This window comes from Artemia franciscana, chromosome 5 (genome assembly GCF_032884065.1).
Source record: "Artemia franciscana chromosome 5, ASM3288406v1, whole genome shotgun sequence".
In the NCBI taxonomy this organism is placed as follows: domain Eukaryota; kingdom Metazoa; phylum Arthropoda; class Branchiopoda; order Anostraca; family Artemiidae; genus Artemia; species Artemia franciscana.
In genome coordinates, this window is record NC_088867.1 from 24,412,808 (window position 1) to 24,427,705 (window position 14,898).

General features: G+C 37.3%; 1 protein-coding gene across 1 annotated transcript in view; it reads left to right on the forward strand.

The window, feature by feature from the left end:
- LOC136027141 (uncharacterized) overlaps positions 1-14,898 on the forward strand; it is a 122,722-nt gene that overhangs the window by 50,118 nt on the left and 57,706 nt on the right. Inside the window, exon 4 of the mRNA XM_065704108.1 lies at positions 5,482-5,646. Coding sequence (XP_065560180.1) covers positions 5,482-5,646 — 165 coding nt within the window. The remainder of the gene's footprint in view (positions 1-5,481; positions 5,647-14,898) is intronic.

Sequence of the window (14,898 nt, forward strand, 5' to 3'; positions counted from 1 at the left end):
CCTTAGCCCACTTTCATTTGACAAAAAGACTTGTTTTTATTTAATCTAATTTCTGATCGTTTTACAAATTATGCTGGAAATCCCCCGTCCATGGAAATATACTCCAGAAGTAATGAAATTTTCCCCCTAAATGAGAGTTTTTCCCATGAGAATTTGCCCCATGGATAAGTTATCCCACGGAAAATCCTCGTCCCCACGGAAAAATCCCCTAGACTATTCTAGCCCTGCTGAAAATTTCCCGCAGAAAAAAACCGGAGCATTTTAACATGCAAAAATTCAGTTGCCAAAGAGGTAATAAGACAAATAAAAAGAAGAGTGCATAGGAAGTTTTGGCAAATTCCCCCGCGTAAACGTTTCCCTGGTACGTTATCCCCTACCCCTTGGCAGCTTTCTTACCCACGAATAAATATTTCTGTGGACCCCCCCCCCCACATGGCAAATGCCTGAACACATACCAATAAAAAAGGCAATATGGAAACAATGGGCAAATTTCATAACCCACAGCCCTTTCCCCAGGGGTTTTAGGGGTTAAAATTATCCCTTCATGCACTGTTACTGGACCTAACAACTATGTTGTGAAGAATGGCTATCCCAAACTTTTGGTCGAATGACTTCGGGATTGGGAATGGAGTGGCAGGGATGCTGGTTGCCGTCCAATTTTTTTGGTCACTTAAAAAGTGCACTAGGACTTTAATTTTCGTTCGAATGAGTCCTCTCCAGGATCTTAGGACCCATTTGGTCACCCCTGGGGAGAACAAAAAAAAAAATTAACTCACATCCAAGGGCAAAAAAATAGAAAATTTGACATTTTTCACATGGATATAGTTGTTAATATATAACTATTTAATAATATTAAATAGTTGTTAATATATAACTATTTAATAATATTAAATAGTTGTTAACAAACCATGTGTGCATAATTTAATTTTTTACGTGTTTTTAAATTGTTTTTGACCTCCTCTGTTATTTTTGTAATTGACAAGAATATTAAGGCAAAATAAAGTGAATTTGAGTTTGAAAATGCATTGGAGCTTGAAACCTCTACAGTAGGATTCTCTTATACACTGAATTTGATGGTGTGATTTTCTTTAAGATTTCTTGAATTTCTGGGAGTGTCTCCCCCCTTTATCCTAAATCACGCTAACTTTCTCGGGTTTGTAGCTTCTAATAGGTAACAATAAACTTAATGGATCTTATGTTTTGTGAATAAGCAGAAAAATCCAATTGTTTTGATATATCGATTGTTATCAAAATTCTGGTTTTAGAGTTTTGGTCACTATTATGCTTAGTCGCTTATTGCTTATAGTTCCTTACCACGAAATGTTTGGTTTTTCACAAAATAGAGCTATGATTCCCCTCCCCTACAGACTTCAAAATAATCCTCCAATAAAAAAAAAGCAGAAAGAAAAGATTAAATTTTGCTTCGCATAAGTTTTTGCTAAGATCTGACAAACCTTTCGTACTATTGTTCCGACGAATTGCATTAAAGGAATCCCTCCCCCCCCCTACACAGAGTTCAAATTGCGTTCTGGTTTCCAATAGGCATAATTACGATATTTACTTTTTCTTCTCACCAAGTTCAACAGTAAATTGACCCCCTGCTCTGATGGATGGCAAGGAATAAGGGATAGTCTTCCCCCACAATGGTCAAATGGGCATAGACTCATTAAAGACGTAACAAAGAGAGTTTCATTTAAATCAGACCAAGTTTGAAGGAGAATGAATACCTCTTTGCTATATTTCCTAGTGACAATATTAAATATCTCCTCCCTCTGCCTGCCCTAAAAGTTCGTATCAGGTTTTGATTACTCGGAAAAAGGATAACTCTTAAACAAGCTCTTAATTCCAACCAAGTTTGTCTAAAGTCTTGAAATTCGTTCTTACAGATTCTGTCGTGGCAGTAGCTAGGGATCCCCTCCCCCGTCAAATTCAGAGTTACCTTAGGCCCCCAAATGACAGAACTAAGATACTTACTTTTTTTCACTCCTTAATTAATTTGGAGACGAAAAAGAAATTATGCTTTTCCGTAATTAGTTTTCTAAATACCTAAATCCGCCCCTTAAAAGTTTGAAATACAACTCTCGCAGTAGAATTGCGTTTCCTAGTAGTTACCCAAAACATAATGAAAAAGTATGGAAGTTTCTTCCATTTAGGATACTTAGTTCCAGAGAAATTTAAAAATGGTAAGGTAGAGGTTTTTCAATAAATTCACTTTGCAGAGTAGAAAAAGAAAGTTAAAAGGAATAGAGATTGTTTCTAATCAATGAATTTTGGAGAATAGAAGGTCGTTTCGTTATTTGTTCGCACCCTATGTAACATATATCTACTAAATCAGCACTAATAAACTAACTTGTGATGTTTTTCTAAATTTGCTGAATTTTGAAAAAATTAGCGCTTTAATGAGAGCACAAAATAATAGGGAATTTTTGTAGATTAGAAACATGAAGCGTTTTAAGATGCTTCGTACGGTAGAAAGAAGTATCTTAGGATGTTGTTATGTGATTCGAATTTGCATAGTTTATTGCGGCTTAATTCGTATCTTGACTTTAAACTCGCATGTTTGCTTAGAATTATTCATACTATAGATACAAATAACAGGAATTTTGCAGTTTATATTATGGTCTGTTAGTTCATGACTTCGAATTGTAATAAATGTTTTTCTGTTATTTAAGATTTGATTCAATAGCTTTTGGTAATACGGCTGATAAGAACGATTTTATAAATCAGTATGTCCTTTTCAATCACTTTTGTCACTTTTCAATAACAAAAATAAAACTTTTTTTTGACTTGAATTTTTTTAAGAAGTTAAATTGTATGCTAAAAGATATAGATATCATGAAGGGAAAAAAATATTTAGACCTCTTATAGACTAGTCTTATATTTTCTGGAGGCTGCTTGAGGATTTTTCTGTTCCTACCAGCCCTTTTCTTTAGCATGACATTTGCTTTTGCGTTTTCAGTTAAGCATAGGTTTTCAAAATTTTACAATTACAAGGAATTGCCACGAATCATTTAATTTAGTTCGCTTTATTGACATATGTTGCATTGGTTGCGAAACAATAATTTGTGTTCGTTTTAAGTTTCAGCTTCACTCTCTACTTCCACTCGAATTTTTTTTTTTTGTATTTTAGATTACTTTTTGCTCGTGTTTTAATATACAGAATAAACCTGATAAAATATCTCTATAAAAAATAAGTTATCAATGTTAGTTTTGGCTAAGATAGGACATAATGTTCTACCTAACTGAACTCGCTTCTGTATTTGAAAGAAAAGTTATTTTTGAATTATCAACTTGGTAGAAGTGATGAAAGACGTATGAGCCATGGCTAATTAGAGTAACAATCATATTTTAGCGCCCTTCAAAGGGTGAGGTCAGGAGACTTATTCAGAGAGCTGAAGTGCAGGCTGAGGTTGCATAAAACCAGCACAGGAGGTGAATTTTTGGAAAAAAATCCCAAAGGAAAACACGATTATTTCTGAGTGGAGGTTTTGGGTTTTACTTACAGTTATTAAATAGTTTTTCATCGAGTGGCTATCATAAAATTTTCAGTCGCTAATATTTGGCCTCCTTTGACCAAAATAATTGTTCTGTGGCAGGGAATTGCACTTTGTTGCTGCGCGGAAAAGACAACTTCTTGGCTTAGGAAAGACAACATCACTTTTCATATCCATTATATTAAGCCCTATTATAATCACTATAACCTCTGATCTCATAAGAGAACCCCTGGGGAACAAAAAGCAAAAAAGTAGAAACAGTTCTACTACTGATGCTAAAGGCGATTTTTTTCTGTTCTGGAAATGAAAAGTGTATGCCCCCAGTTGAGGGTTTTAGTCCATGACAAATTGGTTGGTTACTTAAGAATTTTGCTTTTTTTGACATTTCCATCCTATTTTAGTAAAACCGATGTCTAGCGGCACAAAATGAAAGAAAATGGCTATCTTATTCTGATAACTTTCGTTAATTAAAAAATGGCATGATAATATCCGGAGTAGAAATGAAAGTGGGTGACATTTCAAGTTTAATTCTATACATCTGTTTGAAAAGTTTGAAAGATAATGCCAGAGAGAGAAGAGGAGGCAGGATTTAGAAAAATAAAAAAAAAGACTACGCACTTTGATTTCAGCTCAAATTAGCCCTCTCCCAATGTTCCACAACCACTTATTTGATAAGATCGTCCGATCGGTAAAACAGAAAGGAGACACATCACTGCTTAACATGCAGAAAATCTGTTTCCATTTTTTTTAAGCTGGAGGGAGGATTTAAAACCGGAGTTAAAGACTACTAACCATGTTAATTTAAGTGTTGTATTTTTATTTTGGCTTTACATCTTCTTTTGGGGGTTTCAGGCTGTTTTTTGAAAATATTAAAAAATTATTTTCTTCGTTACAAAAAATTGATTTGTTTGAGCCTGAATAAAACTTTTTGATTCTGAATAAGCATTTGTGGGATTCTTTTTTTACTAGATAGTCACTCTGGTGGACTTGTTGGTCACTCAAAAAATTTTCTATTTTATATATTCGTTTACTATGGGCCATGGTCCACTCTTTACTGGGCTGCAGTCATAGCTGCAGATACTGATAAATCTTTATACTTATGGATATTGCTTCTCCAGTATTGAGCAATCTGTCAAATATTTTTTATGGCAAAAACTAAACGATCGATGGAGTCAAATAAGAATTTGAACTGAAAAGAAAACATCAAACGGTTACGTCTGACATTTTTAGCTCTCAGAAACTATAATAAAAAAAAAACTAACCTGATTACGGCTAGATAGACAGTATATAAACTTAAGATCAGACCAATCATTATTGTATTAAATCATTTGAAAGCTTTATTCAATTAGATAGTTTAAAGTTTTTATTGTAGATTTACAGTAATGTATAGTTGTAGATGTATCACTAAATGGGGGCTAATGAACATAGGGATTTCCCATTTTTTCGAAATTATCAGAATTTTCAGTATTTTGTCTCAAACTTTACAATGGGGTGTTTCAAAAACTCATTAGTCACGTTGAAAGCACCTGAGGCCTTATCATTCTTCAATCCTTATTATATTATCTCTAAATCCTCATTGAAAAAAAAATCTTCCCTCTTTCTGAATTGCCGAGAAAATTTCTATTTTTTGTCTATATCAAATGGTTTAAAACATCCTTAAAATGTAGTGCCCGTCTATCTTTAATATTTTATTACCAACTGAGGCTCTTATATTTAACTGGTAAAAATCTGCGACTGACTACTTCCTCTCAATATCTTCACGTACCGCATCAATATTTTACTATTATGTTGCCTGGCATCTTCTTTCAGATCATTGGCTGTTTCATCAATGGGGTCCTTTTCACATCCCTTAATTCACACTGTAACTTTTTTTACTAAACCCCTCATTTCCTTTAATTCTCGCAGAATCTGTCACTCAGAAACTTCTTGTGCAAGCGCCTTCTTTCTTTTCTTCTACCTGTAGTTGATGATTAAAATTTATTTGCAGTTCGTAACTTGGACCGAATAGGGGCTCGAAATTCACTTATTTTGAATGTTTCTGATCCTACAAGCTCGAACGTACAACCTGAGAAGGATTCTTCTTCTGTTTCTTCGTCCAGCAGTTGCTCAGAAGACATTAAAGGACAACGGACAAGAAGCGATATTGCAAATGGTAAGTCACTTACTAGTTGTTGACTTGTACCTGAGGTGGCTAATGAGCCTAATAAATTGGATTAAATTCTGTTAGATTTAATTTACGACCCCCTCCTCCTATATAAGGATGCCTAACTTTTAAAAGCCTATATGTTCAACTATTTCATTTCTTAATCCACCCTCCACCCCTTATAAAAAAATCTTTCCTGTTCCATTGAAAATATTTTCGGGGTAAAGTTAACACTTCCAAATGTAAAACAAAGCGAGGTAACTGCTAAATATCACCACCAAACCTCCTACCGAAGATGAAACGTTGATATTCCTACTCTTTTTTCTGTATCTCTTCTTACTTTTCTCTTTGATTAAAAATAATAGTCAATATCAGACTGTTGAATGGAGTTACTTATTACTACCACTACTACTAACGTTAACTTATACCTTAGATCTTCCTGTGACTCCAGAGGCACCCAAGGCGTCTAAGAAGTTCCTCCAATCGTCTTTTTAACTGGTGGCAGCGACAATGTCTTCCCACTCTGGTTGTAGGGAGGCAGAAAGTTGGCGCATGTCGCTGTTGAAGGTACGATGGAGTGTATTTTTGGGCTGTATTTTGCAGTGGGTGCCTTCGGGTAGCCAACAGAATTCTTGCTTGGGGATTCTGGTGTCGTCCATGCGTAGTACGTGACCTAGGTAGCTCGATCTGCGTCTTCGTATGGTTTCGGTGAAAGACGGCATTCCCGTGATGTCCCTTATGTGTGTGTTTGCGACTTTCTGGGTCTAGTGAATACCAAGCAGTTTCCAAAGACTAGCGTTCTCAAAGGACTTGATTCTCCTCTATTGGTTTTGGTTGAGATGCGAAGTTTCCGATGCGTTTTGGAGGACAGGCGGATGTTGTTGTTGAACAGGCGGAGTTTGAGCCAGAGAGAGAAAGTACTTGATCTCCATGCTTTATTAAGCCTGTTGAAGGTGCTATTAGCCTGACCAATTCGGGCAATGACTTTTTTAGCTGTGGATCCTGTATTTCGATGGTGCTGCCCAGGTATGTGAAGTTGACTACCTGTTCTAAATAGTTGTCACCGCATTTTATTTCCCCAGGTGAGTCGCTGGTCGCCATTCCTTTGGTGTTACTGGCATTAACATTAAGCCCGAATCCACCTGATTTTGGTTGAATATTTGAGAGTAATTCCTAAAGTCGTGTTTTGTAGGTTTCGAGTATTACAATGTTAGAAGAAAAATCTACGTCGCTGAGCAGACAATCATTTAGGCGTAGCTCAGTTGACTCGATACTCCGCAATATGTAATCAATGACTAATGCAAACAGTAGTGGTGATAGGACACAGCCTTGTTTCACCCTGGAGAGGATTGGGAATTTACATGATTTCCCCTCTGAAATACTTACACAGCTAGTTGTATCCTCGTACATGGCCACCTTGAGTTTAACTCTGATGTCAGGGATACGGTAATGACGGATAAGATTCCGAAGTGACCGGTGATCCTAATAGTCAAAGGCTTTTTCAAAATCTATGAAGATCATATTTAACTTGTTGCGCCATTCACAGCTCTCCTCTGTGAGCATTCTCAAGGTGAAAATCAAGTCGGTACAGGAGTGGTTTGGGGGAAAGTCATGTTATTCGTCGCGAATATATTTGTCTACGTGGCATTGAATATGGGATATAATAATGTGGGACAGTTGTCTACCAGGGATGGAAAGTAGGCTAATACTGCGCCAGTTATTGCATAGGGTGGCGTCACCCTTCTTCAACAGCTCTACGAGCGTGCTGTGGTACCAATCTGAGGGAACTTTGGCTGTTGACCACATGATTTTGAGAAGTCTTTCCAATAGAAGACAAGGGTGGTTATAGAGCATTTCAACATTTTTGCTGTGATGCGGTCGTCTCCTGGTGACCTCCTATTGTTCAACTTTTTGACTGCCTTCAGTATTTCATCTTCGGTAGGAGGCTCGGTGGTGATATCTAGCAGTATTCCTGAGGTTTCGGGGATAGAAATTGGCTCTTCTTGGCGTGGCCTGTTTTGGATTGTGTCGAAGTTTTTCACCCATATCTCCTTCTTCTCTTCAGACCCGGTTATCAGCACGCCATTCATCACAATCCTTCACCGGACCGTCACTTTTTTGATTAGTCTGTAAGTTCTGTTTCTGTATATCTGGTTCGTGTCGGATGAAAGGAGCTGTATCTTGGTGATTTTCCTTTCTTCTATCAGATTCCAGGTGCAGTCCAGTAGCCACTGGTCCTTAGGTTTCTTGCTGTACCCGAGGGGCTTTTGTACTGATTCGTTATAGATGTTCTTTATTTGTCCCCATATCACTTCTTGATCGTCTTCGGCTTCGTAAGCGAGTACTTCGAACTTATTACTGAGTTCCATGACGGATTTTTGCCTAATCGTTTGTTTTTGGAGCTTTCCCAAATTGTATTGAGGTTTTGGATTTGAAACCTTTTTCTCGACCCCCCTGAGTTTAAGGAAGAATTTGATGATTAGTAGGTTGTGGTCTGATCCAACGTTGGCGTCTCTGTATGCTCCCGCATCTTGTATACTTGTGCGGAACTTGCGGCTTACAAGGCAGTGGTCGTTTTGGTTTCTTTGGGAGGTCTATGTATACTTGTGAACGTCTCTGTTAGGAAAGTGAGTGATGACCTATCAATAGGTCATTTGTGAAGTCAATCATCATCGTTTCGTTTTTGTTTTGCACACCCATGCCGTGTCGATCAGGTGCCTGCAGACAATACGATTCATCATTTCCAATGACGGTACTAAGATCTCTGAGAATACTTGTTATATCATGTTTTGGAATGCTATTTACTACTGGCTGTAGATTTTGGTAGAATTCTTCTTTACACTCGATTTCTGTGACGTTTGTGGGAGCCTAGCAAACTACTACGGAGAATTTCACTTGGCGACCAGAGAAACTTGCAAAGAGTATTCTTGACGATATAGGGTTCCATTTTAAGAAAGATCTTGAGGTTTCCCTCGTCATCATGAGTGCAAATCCTATTTAGTGCCTAATTTTAGGGCCGCTGTAAAGAATAGTGCATTGATTGTCGAATTGTTTCTGTCCAGATTCAGTCCAACTTACTTCATATAATGCGAAGATATCTAACTGGTACTTTTTCATCTCATGGAGTATTTGTTCAGTCTTCGACAGTTGCGACATTGTGCAAACATTCCAGAATCCAAATTTTAGGTTATTATTCGCTTTCAAAAATGTGCCCAGGGGCATATGGTTGTCGTCGTCAATAGAGTTTTGGATCCAAGGCTCTTCTTTAACGTTTCAGTTCAGCAGGAATTTTTTTTCCACGGGGTTGTTCCCTGGCTCCCAGGAACGGATTACAAGTCTGTTGCCCGACCCTCCTCCTTTTTCCGGGCTTGGGACTGGCTGCTGCGATACACGCACTGGCAGCCAAATACACTTCTCCTCTACCAAAATTTGCACAAAGCTTCATCCTTTCTTCCCTACCGTACAATTATAATATTCTCCAATGTCTTCCTATGACCTCTCTCAACCCCAGTTCGGGACAACCTGCTTTTTGCTTGACCCCAGATGGATGCGACAAAGAAATACCAAGGTTTCTTAAAGTATCAAAACTAATGGAGTACATTAACAAAGATTAAGTTTATAAATAGTTTATATCAACCATGTTTTGGGGAATAATATGATTGCCCAATTTTATACACTTAGACTGAGGGGCTTATACAGCCTCTCTCACCTGGTGTAAATCTTCAAATACCGTTTCTTTCATCAGGTGTGGCACACACCACATGGCGTACACGAACCCTAAGGTTATTGGAGACGACCAAGGATATTTGGCTAGCTGATTTTTTACATTTTAAGGCAATTTTCCTCAGTCACAAAAGTCTTAGGAAGATTTGTGCACTTTTAAATATTTTCAAGTAGATAGGTAGTGCTTACAATCCAAAATTGAGCAGACGCGCTGAAGTTACAATGCTGATTGTAGTATAAGTAGTTCACTTGTGTCCCTTTTCTGTAAGATATCATGATTAAAAACAACAATACTAGAGTACAGGTATATGTTCCTTCTTTCGGCAGTATCTTTTTCACAATTTAATGACCAGTTTAAATTAAAATTTCATAAACACATTTCGCTAGAAAAAAGAACGGGCTATACAAAAAAAGCATCGGTTTTTATCCAGTATTAATACAACAAAATAAGGTTTTTGGACTGAAAGTAAGGAGCAACATCAAAGCTTAAAATGAACTGAATTTATTCTATGTATTTGGTGGGATACCCTTTCCTCAACCCTCCTTACTCTTTACACTAAAGTCTCAAAGGTCTTCTTATTAACACATCTCACTCAAATTCAACGGCTCTTGTGTTTGAGCAGTCTTTCTTAAAGAATTGTGACAAGAAGTCGAACTTTTGTATAAAGAGCGGGGTCTGAAGAAGCGGTCGTTTTCTCACATACTGAATGAGTTTTAATTATTGTTCCCTACTTGGGATAAACATTTTTTTTATATAATTTCTGACCTTTTTTCAAGTCATGCTAAGAAATCTCCTTCTCCCCCACCCTGCATGTCAAATTTCTCCTTGTAAATTTTCCCCAAAACTTTGCTCCCCTCTCCCCTGTAGAAAAATACCACCCTCCCCCCCTCAAAAAAGAAATCTGTACATTTCCCAATATCTGATATTTAAATAGGACAGAAACTATTTCATAATAGAGGGGACTATCCCTTTCTCAGCGCTAGCTCTTTACGCAGAAGTTTGACTTTTTGTCATAGTTCTTTAAGAAAGATTTTTCAAACACGAGGGCCGTTGAATTTGAATGAGAAGTATTTTTAAAGAGCTTTAAAACTCTAGTGCAAAGAGCGAATGTTGAGGAAGGGGCAGCCACCTCCCAATATATGGAATAGTTACTGTTCCTTTTGAGTTTTAATGTTGCTCCTTACTTTCGATTGGAAAAAACTTGTTTTTTATTTAATGATCATTCAAGAACTATTAAGGAATGATGCTGAACTATCAAACATTTGTCATCAGTTGTAATTCCACTGACAAATTATTGGCTTTGATAAACTAAGTTATGCTGTGGAATTTTAGGAAATGTATCGTATAGAAGTCATCTTGTCTACATAAATAACATCTTAACAATGTAGAACACGTCTAGTGCTACTAATTCTGCTATAGCTTCTACATGGTTACGACCGACTACTCCGAATCACTGCATTACTACCACATTGAATATTCCTAATTTCAGCATTACTCTACCTGGACAGCTATTACTGCTAAAATCACATCTGCTCCTGCCACGACTACTCCTGCTTCGACTATAGCTACCATGGCTGCGTATACATTAACTCGTCTCGCTACTACACGACCACTCACATCTAATTGCTATTACCGTGACTACACCTACGATGACTACTACTGCCATTAACGGTAGTACAACGTGGGTTTTCCTATCACAACTGCTGGCAATAGTCGCATTAATCTATTTTCAAAAGAAAGATTGACGAGTCTCGTGAGGGCAGACACGATGACAGGAAGAATGAAGTTGACAACCTTAGTCGGCATACGGTCTGGGCCAGAGGATGAAGAACCATTCAAACCATTGATAATTCTGGCTATTTCAGCTTCAGAGATAGGTTCCAATGCCATTGATTTAGGAAAAGGTGGTCCAAGATAAGACCTACAATCAGATAGAGAAGAAGAAGGACTTGCAGAAGAGGCTGTAGTTTTGCTGATATTAGCAAAATAGAAAGTAAAACTAACAGAAAGTAACTAAAGTCAGTCTAACAGAGTACGGAAGATATTCCGAAATATAAACAGCAAGGCCACCTTAAAGCCATCCTACTTCGATTCCATCTTGTACCCAGGAAGATGCAATAGTTATTCGTTTTTCGAATCAAGGAAAATCTCACAAAGACCAATAAAATCAGGGTGCCCACTACGCACTATTTTTTTCAACTCATCAAACGAAGAACGAAGACCCTTAACATTAAGCTGAAGTACAGAGAATCTACCATCTCGTTTAGATACTCGATCTAAATCTGATACATACTTACTACTAACTGAAAAATGGGGATTTGATGGTGATTTATTAGACTGACCTACTGAATTATTTATCAAACTAAGGGTTATCTTGAAGATGAAATAGTTGATCACTTAAGGAGGATATGTCACCCAAACTACATAAAAACTATGATCCATCACGCGCCACTCACCATTCAGCTTGGTAAGACAGATTCAAAATACATAAAAACTATGATCCATCACGCGCCACTCACCACCCAGCTTTGTATGTTCATAACAATGACTTGTGGACAGCAACTAGGCAAACCAAAATATGAACAAATTTTTTGAGAAAAAAGAAACTGAAACAGATAAAATAAAGGTCAAAAACAGAGAACTTGGATAAGAGAAAAGCTTGTATAGAAGATGAAAAACAACGAAAAGATAACTGAATCTCCCAATCCAGAAGAAAAGTTTATACATCATAACTTACGAAAAAAAAAACAACTAACAAACATCAAGTAAATCACTAAAAAAATAAACGAATCACACACATTACTCATCACCTCTTACTGACACAGCGGGGGAGGGAACCACAGAGGATGTATAACTAGATAGTTTAAAGGGATCGAAACACGAGTCCTCAATTTGCAACCAAATCTTACTCTTTGAAGACTTTTTCGCTTCAATCCATACACTAATCCCTTTCGTCATTAATCAGGTTTCAGCAACTTTTGTTGAAGTATCAGATGATGTACGCAGATTATAGCCGAAAGATAGGAGTTCTTTTCTACGGTGTTGCCAATTCACGCGGGAGAACAAAAGTGATACTTTTTTCAGTTTTCATAGTATTTCATAATAGTGTCTTTATCTGCTAAATTAGCCAAAGTCACAAAAACTGGCCCGGCTTTTGCTGTAGTCCTAGACATTGCCCTGGTATTAGAGCCTGATGGTTTATTTCCATTCAAACGATAGCACTTGACGAAGGGCATTGAATTCACGTTATTGACTCCTATTTCAGCGAGAAACTCACAAGCAGCATTTTCCGAGTTACTACCTTGAACATTCGGTATGCCGTGAAGCAGAATGTTCTGCCTTTTTGAAACAAGTTCAAATTGAAGACAAGACTGTTTCAGAGTTATTACTTCGGCTTTGAAGACCGCATTTTCTTCTTTAAGCTCCCAATTCTCAGTCCGCAAAGCCTCAATTCCCTTTTCCAGGCTAAGAATCTTCGTCATAAGCTCAGTGTGTTTCTGATCAAAGTACGACTTCGTGAGAGACATCATAAGAATATTCAATAATCTCCCCTAGATTGGCTAATAAACGAATGAAAAATCCATTAAACAGAGACTTACTGGCAAGTATTCAAACAGATCAAAAAGGCTAACAAATATCCTAAATATGCAATAGCATCCACCAGCGCGCACTAGCTCTGAACGGAATGAATGCTGGATATGCAAATTTTTAGTTCTAGGAAATTTATTTAAAACAAACTTACAAACAAAGAAAATGAAAAACCAATTTATACTATTATTTTTTTTTAAGAGAAGGATATGCTTGCCTAATAGCACAAAGTTTGTCAAATTCCGGTGTCAATTATGAGATAATAACAAAGCTCCTTTTCTGCAACCAAAGAAACACAATATTACGATTTAACTTCACCCAATGCAGAAAATCCTGCTGTATATAAACAAGATTTTTCGAACGACAGCAATACTTTTAAATCTTTATTTGACAAAATAAAATATTTGCTCTTAATATATAGCCAAAATTGAATCAGAGATGAATGCTGAAAATTTTTTCCTAAAGAAGTATCACAAGATAATTAAATCAAGTTTTGTTTCTAATTACTTGTTAATTCAAATTCATCATTTTCTTTGTCGATGAATACATTCTGTATCCACAAAAATTCTTTAAAATTGAGATCATAAAAATAATTCAATAAATGAATAATCAAACCATTCCAGTGTTCAACACATGGATTTTTGTTACCTTGTATGTAATATATCAGTACTGAACTAGCTTTCAAGGTGAGAACATCTCAAATAACTGGATTATATTGATTCAGAGTTCAAAGTAAAAGGATTTGGTTTGAACTAGATATTTATGAACTGTGAGTAAAACCAGTCTGCTTTAGTGTGACTAAATTTATTTAACTATATGAGCGGTTTAGTGTATTTGATCTGAATTGAATAAATTCGTTTTTCGCTCGACTATATTCTGTTAACGGGGGATAGTCACACACCCCTTTGGCTTTGAAGATGAGAGTGTCTGTACCGCATAGACGTACTGTGTTGTGAGTTTAACCTGAAGGATTTTATTGCATTACTAGCTGATGGGGTGGCGCTTCGCGCCACCCCAAAACCTAGTTGGTGGGGGCGCTTCGCGCACCCCCCAAGCCCCCCCCCGCGCGCGTAAGTCGCTACGCGCCATATTAGTTACGCGCCATTGTAGTTGTGTCCCTGTGTCCCACCTGTGAATATAGATAGATATATATATGTTTTTAACTACGTAAAACTTGCGAATATACAACATTCTTCGCTGTCTCATTGTCTGTGTATATAAATAGATTGTCAGGTTTACCGACTCTTGAACATGCAGCCTATAATTGTCCATGGAAAAAAAAATCCGCATTCAGATCTATACCTCATTATTCTAATGATTGCCCTTGAGCTTTGTTGATGGTGATTGCTAATCGAACATTCCCTGTGTCCCGGTCGTCATTTATATTCCCTGTATCCCGGTCGTTATTTGTGTCCCGGTGTCCCAGTCTGTAATTTCTCTTTGAGTGTCCCGGTCGTCATTTATATTCCCTGTGTCCCGGTCGTCATTTGTGTCCCGGTGTCCCGGTCTGTAATTTCGTCAGTCGACAAACAACTTCATGACAGCATAATGCTCAATCCTTACAATGACGTCAGTCGACAAACATGACGTCAGTCGACAAACATGACGTCAGTCGACTCGACAAACATGACGTCAGTCGACAGTCGACAAACATGACGTCAGTACACAAACAACTTATTTTTATATATGTATATATAGATAAGCTTAATGGAGCGCTAAAGGTGATATTTTTTTTTGGCCTTGCTTATTTAACCCCAGACCTAAGGAGTGAGAAATGTCAAAATTTATGTGGCAAGGGGATCACCCTGCAATGCACAAAATGTCTCGAGATGTTTCACCCACAGTGTGCAGGCATTTACCCAACTGAGATGCATGCGATTTTAATAAGACTTTTGTGTCAGAGACAGGAATTTTGCATGTCGTAGTTAATTCGATATTATTCTTCGCTC